Raw genomic sequence first — 6,000 nt, forward strand, 5'->3', positions numbered from 1 at the left:
AAAAAGAATAAAACAAACTATCAGTTTAAAAAACAGTTAAAAACCAGTATTTAAAATGATTTTTTTAAAAATGAATTAAAATCAACGATAAATTAAAGCCACATTGAAACACACGACAGCTTCTACCTGTTCATGTATGGATAGTGAAGGCACCTGCTTGGTGTCAATAAGCAGATGGGTCCCAAGTGTGGTTGCTGCCATGCTAAAAGATCAGTTTCTTAATGTGGACTATTATGCGGCACCTAAGATCCTGCCAGCTCCATAGATCGAAGCAGTCGAGTGGGGCTCTATGGGGCAAGGCGCTGTCACAGGTAAACCGGTCCCAAGCTGTTAAGGGCTTTGAATACTAACAAGAACACAAGCAGGCAACCAGCACAGGCTCTCTCGCCCATCAGCAATCGTGCAGCAGCATTCTGCACTAAGTTCAGCTTCTGGGTCCAGCACATGAGCAGAAGCCGCCGTTAGCTTTATCCTCAGTGAAGCTGCCTAATCCCCTTTTACAGCCCCCCAAGTTGGTGCCCCCACCCCTCACGTTGTGTGCTACAAACTTCCATGGTTTAGCTGGGTGAAGAAGTCCTTCCTTCTGTCTGTCTGTCCTGAGTTTTCCAACGTTCGGCTTCAGAAGGAGGTTCTGGGGTTCCGCTCCTCCTGCCTCCTTGTTCATGCCCAATATGTAGTCTCATCCCGTGGTGCCATTTGCAGGCAAGATACATTTGAATTCATGCTTTACTTATCACAACATAGCTGCCCGCCTAAATATACAGCGGCAACCGCTGCTGCATAATATCGTAATTGTAGCTATCTGCTGTTGTCATCGCTCTCAATGTTTCCCTGTTAAGAGGCCAGCTGGCCTACTCCAAACCCATTCTTTGCTTCTGTGATCTCGTCTGGTCATCTTCATTATCCCCTGGTGGTTTTTATATATGTCAGGGACCTGTTGGCTTACCTCAGAAGCCAAACATGTGAAAACATCCTCACCCCTGTTTCCTTCCTCACCCCACTCCCCCTCAAAAAACTTGAGTTTTGTGTGTTTGGGGTTTTTAGTATGAAAGAACTCCTCATCTTTATCTCCTCTCCCTTTTTTATTTTTTTATTTTTGCTTTTCTTCCTCAGAAAACCAAAAGGGATGTAAATAACTTTGATCAAGACTTTACACGAGAAGACCCAGTATTAACAGCAGTGGACGAGACAATTATAAAGCAGATCAACCAAGAAGAATTTAAAGGCTTCTCATATTTTGGAGAAGAGCTGCTGCCATAAGAAGTCCCCACCGCGCCATTTGGGGCCACCAGTTCACTGACACTGCAAAGAGGTGGTTTTCCGCTACCCAGTCAAGAGCTACTTCTCTGACCTTGAGCCCATAACCCTTACTTTATACTATGTCTATCTATTTATTGTTATTTTCCTTTCGTCCTTGAGCTGGAGGCACTCACGATTTCCGTCTCACAAAGGAACGCAAAGTATTTTGTGCCAGAAGTTTGTGAAGGTAACACATTGCTGTTGTTTCTTGCTGCTGCTGCTTCCCTCCCCCCCCCAACCCTCTCAATATGGGATCTTTTCTTTTGTTCTCCCTACCCCCATCCTCATCTAGCACCTTCATAAAATCATGGAATTGTAGAGTTGGAAGGGGACCATGAGGGTCATCTAGTCCAACCCCCTGCAGTGCAGGAATCTTTCACCCAACGGGGGGCTCACACCCATGACCCTGAGAGTCTCGTGCTCTACCAACTGAGCTATCCTGGCAGAACTAATTCATTCTGCCATTTTTGAGATTTTAAAAAAGTCACTAGAAAGGTTCCCCTTCCCACTAGCCTGAGGAGATTTCTGAGAGCCAAACAGAGCAGCTTTGAGGGCTGTGTTTGGCTTCTAGGCACGAGGTTCTCCACCCCTGCTAACAGTTTTCCAAGACATGGTAAATGACTGTCCCATCGCACACTGGCACACGCACCTATCAAGTGTACTAAACAAACACTAAGATTTGCTTTCTGGCCCCTGTGGAACTATCATAGAATTGTAGAGTTGGAAGGGGCCACGAGGACCACCTAGGTCAACCCCCTGCAATCTTTTGCCCAAGGTGGGGCTTGAACCCGTGACCCTGAGATTAAGGGTCTCATGCTGTCCCGGCTGAGCTATCCAACCCAAACCAATAGGTGAGGATAAAGTCACCTTGTGTTGACTTTCCTGAATTGAATGTGAATCGGTCCATCGGATTTCATCTTGGTTGGAAACCGCCCAGAGTGGCTGGGGAACAAATAATAAATAATTATTATTATTATTATTATTATTATTTGCTATGGCAACATGGTGCCCGAAAACGTAGCTGTCGGAAGCCAATTCCTCAAATACAGACAGGCAGCTTTAGGATCAGCTTTAGGACCTTTCGCAGAAATACCCTTCTGTTTCTTTTTAATGAAAAGAGACCTTCAGGATGCTGCAGTTCTGAACTGGCTGTGGGCAAGGGACCCACGGCATTAGATTTCATCTCCAAGCTTTGATCCTCTTAGGCTCAACCGTGGCTGGTGGGCAGAAGTCAGGAAAGCGCAGACAGCAGCAGGTGGAGCCACAGCCAGTGACGTGCAGAGGCAACCAAGTCTACTTTTGCCCCCATCCCTCCTTCCTGCAAGTTCTACAAAGGTAGCACTGAGACTAAGGAGGAGGGGGCTGGCAGACAAGTGCCACCTTTTGGGCTTCTTGTGTGTTAAGAAGACAGGTAGGTGGGGGGCTGGCTGAGGTTGGTGGGGCACCCTCTGCTTCTTAGGCTTAGGAGTTGCGTTCTACGCAGAAGGCAATGCATGTTCTTATCTTCAAAGTTCTGCTGCGTTGGGCTTCCTAGTTCAATAGAACCAGGCCATTGCTTGCTGAGGGCGTCTACGGCCCACAATACTACCAGCTTGAGCTCAGTGCAAAGGAGCCTGGACAGAGGTTTCCCCGCTCTTAGTTAATGCTGATGAGAACAGAGGCCAGCAGTGCAGTAGGGATAAAGGGGCTATAATGTGCATGGTTGCTACACAATTCCCACAGCTGTACTAAGATTCTTCTAAGGCAGAACGCCTGTGTGTGTTCAACCTAGGAGTAAACCCTGTTGCACGCAGTGGGGTTTATCTCCGATTAAGCACGCACACGATTGCGTGAAAAAGGCAGGTTTGGAAGTAAATATCCCTACGAGGTGCTTCAGAAATCTGTCCCTGGCAACATTTTTAGCCCTCTAATGCAGGGTTTTGCGAAGGAGACATCTCCCTTCACCTCCTTCTCTCTGCTGGTTGTACCCTTGAGCTGCTTGCCAAGCCTTACCACAAAGCCATAAGTGAATGGGACACAGATATTTTACCATGGATCTTGAAATAAATAAAGACGCACTTCTCTGCAAAGCTAGTTGCTGAGTAAAAAAAAACTGCCTGACTGAAGGACTGATAAGAGTAGTCAGGTAAAGTTGCCATGGAAAGTCTTAAAGATTGTATCAGGAAAATTGCTACAACACCCCACCCCACCCCAAGATACGAAACAATGTTTTTTTAAAAAAACAAAAAAAACAAACAAATAGCAAACAAATGTTTTATTAAATCATAAAATCAAAACAGACAAACTTAGATGCTTTATAGACAGATGTTAAAGGGCTAAAGAGTGGGCAAATTCTCAAAAAAAACCCAAAAAACTGTAACTGCTTTAATAAAGCAGTATAGGTTTTCTGCAAATCTTACAGCTTCTCCGATGTGTACATAGTAATACTTCCGTAGGAAAACTACTTTAGAAACTGGTACCTGAATCATTCATGTCATTGATGCAATGACAGGTGTGAAGGGGATTTTAAGAAAGATGTTTTTTTTAAAGGAATCATTGTATTGAATCTGGGTGGTGTCCCACTCTACTTTCACTTTTAACAGCAGTGTGTTACTTTTGCAGGCTTTTACAAAGGAGAAAAATGGGCATGGTTCTTTGTGCATAGCCTTTTCCCTCTCCGTCCCTTCTCTGCTGGCCTTGAGCCAGGAGCAGCCCACCACACGCCCATGTGTCGATGCAGAAGCCCTTGTCCTCCTCAGGGCTATGTGCAGAGGTTGCTTGTGCAAATGCTCTGGGAAGGAGAGGGCTGCTTTGAGCTAGCATCGCCGATACCTGTGAGCGTCTCATAGCAGGTAGTGGCTGAGGGTCAAACTAGCTAAAGGTCTTTGCATTTCACATGCACTCGAAAAATAAATGCACCCAGCAGCTGCATTTCCTCCCAATGCAAACAGCAGCTTCAGAGGAGCTGCTTTCATCAGGACTACAGTAGGGAGAAAAAGGGTTAAGCCCCTTCTGTGATCTCAGTAATTATTGACCCCTCCAACAGCTGCTGGTTGCATTTAAAAATAAGGTGTGCTGCATGCAAAGACGCATTTGACAGCGCATTTCGTTTGGCCCCAAGGCATTGTGGGGCTTCTAGTCCCGGCTAAGGGCTGGGCAGAAACGGGAAGGAGGAAGGATTAAGGAAAACATGATACTGTACTACTGTACTATGGGTCCAGCTGGGTCATGACCAATAGTACTACTGTTCTTTTGTGTGTGTTTTTGATATTTAGAAGAAGAAGAAATAATCTGTTATAAAAACTGTGCTATACAGGAAGAATACAAAGCCAGGCAAAAGCCATTCATTATGTGAAATGTGTATCGAGAGACTGAAGATCAAGATTCAAAAACTGACATTGCTAAGAGTTGTAAATGGATTTTCTTGTGTAGTCATTTAAAAAATAAATAAGGTAACTCATGTGGACAGTACATTAACAAATGTGAAGTTACCGCCTGTAGATTTGCTGACAGTGTTATGTACTTATATTTCTGGGAGTACCCTGTGTTGTGTGTGTGTGTGCGTGTGCGTGTATCGTTGAGTGGTGTGTATACTATATATATATATATTATGTATATACACACACGCTGAGTGAGCAGTTAAGGGAATCCATTTTACTTGTTGCACTTGGATTTTCCAATTGCAGAATTTATATATACTTGTGACTGGCAGAGTGGCACTCAAAGAAGCTTTTTTCCTTTATCGTTTCTCCTTTTCTCTCTCTCTCTCTCTTTCTCTCTCTTGCCTTTTGTACAGATGAGAATTTTGTATATAGGTGTTTACTGCAAGGCCTGTGGAATTCAATGAATATAGAGGTATCAACTGCTGCATGTTCAGGCATCTTATTAAAAAAAACACACAAAAAACAAAGTTAGCCTATGAAAGAATAATTATGAATATGTCCATGTGCAATACTCTGTATGTGTATTGGTTCAAGTTACTGTCCGAGATGATTCCCCCCCTTATTTGTTTGTTTTCTATTATTAAAAGAAAGAAAGATGTATACCTATATTAAGCTGTACTAAATCTCCTGTATAGTTAAACTCTATATGGAATGATAGATATTGGGGTGGGGGTGGGGAGGAAGGGAAGGGCCATGATTGACAGAAACACAGGCTAGCCGCAGGCCACTTTCTCATACTGTCTCTGTGGCATGGATGCTTCTGCAGCGTGGAGACTCCTTCCCTCTCCTGCTCAAATAACACGAGGAGCTCTGGACCACGTGAGAAGAACCCCATGCCTGTGGAAAGCGATCATGTTCACACCGGTCATATTTGAGCAACTGACAGGGCCCACTGCTGACACCTGCAGTGGCCCCGACATTATTATTTTCTTTTTTAAAAAAAAAAAAGTATGGCTGAGTGGCTTGAGCTGTGCTGGACAGCTGGTGTGGCTGCCACGTTCACTTCCCACAATATGCCTGATAATGGGGCTTCGCTCCAGGGCATTGTGGGAAATGAAAATGGCGGCCACATTCAGCCCCCCCCCTCCCCGTCACGCTGCTCAGAGCACTGTTGCCTTCCGCCACCAAGTTAGTCCATCAACTGAGGAGGGGGCCCACCGGAGAGCCAGTGAAGGCAGCACACACGCCCCAAGTTTGGGCCAGGGCAGCTGGCCTGAAGAGGAGACTCGAAATGGGCTCCTGCCGCATGGCCTGCAGCGGCAGGCCTCACTGGTGCATC

At 45.2% G+C, this 6,000-nt stretch overlaps 1 protein-coding gene across 1 annotated transcript in view; it reads left to right on the forward strand.

Moving 5' to 3' along the window:
- LOC117044287 (protein kinase C epsilon type) overlaps window positions 1-1,542 on the forward strand; it is a 153,680-nt gene extending 152,138 nt beyond the window's left edge. The window contains exon 14 of the mRNA XM_033144901.1: window positions 1,114-1,542. Within this exon, the coding sequence (XP_033000792.1) occupies window positions 1,114-1,260 (147 nt within the window). The 3' untranslated portion in view covers window positions 1,261-1,542. The remainder of the gene's footprint in view (window positions 1-1,113) is intronic.
- Window positions 1,543-6,000: the final 4,458 nt, after the last annotated feature.

Source organism: Lacerta agilis, chromosome 3, assembly GCF_009819535.1.
Source record: "Lacerta agilis isolate rLacAgi1 chromosome 3, rLacAgi1.pri, whole genome shotgun sequence".
Taxonomy (NCBI): domain Eukaryota; kingdom Metazoa; phylum Chordata; class Lepidosauria; order Squamata; family Lacertidae; genus Lacerta; species Lacerta agilis.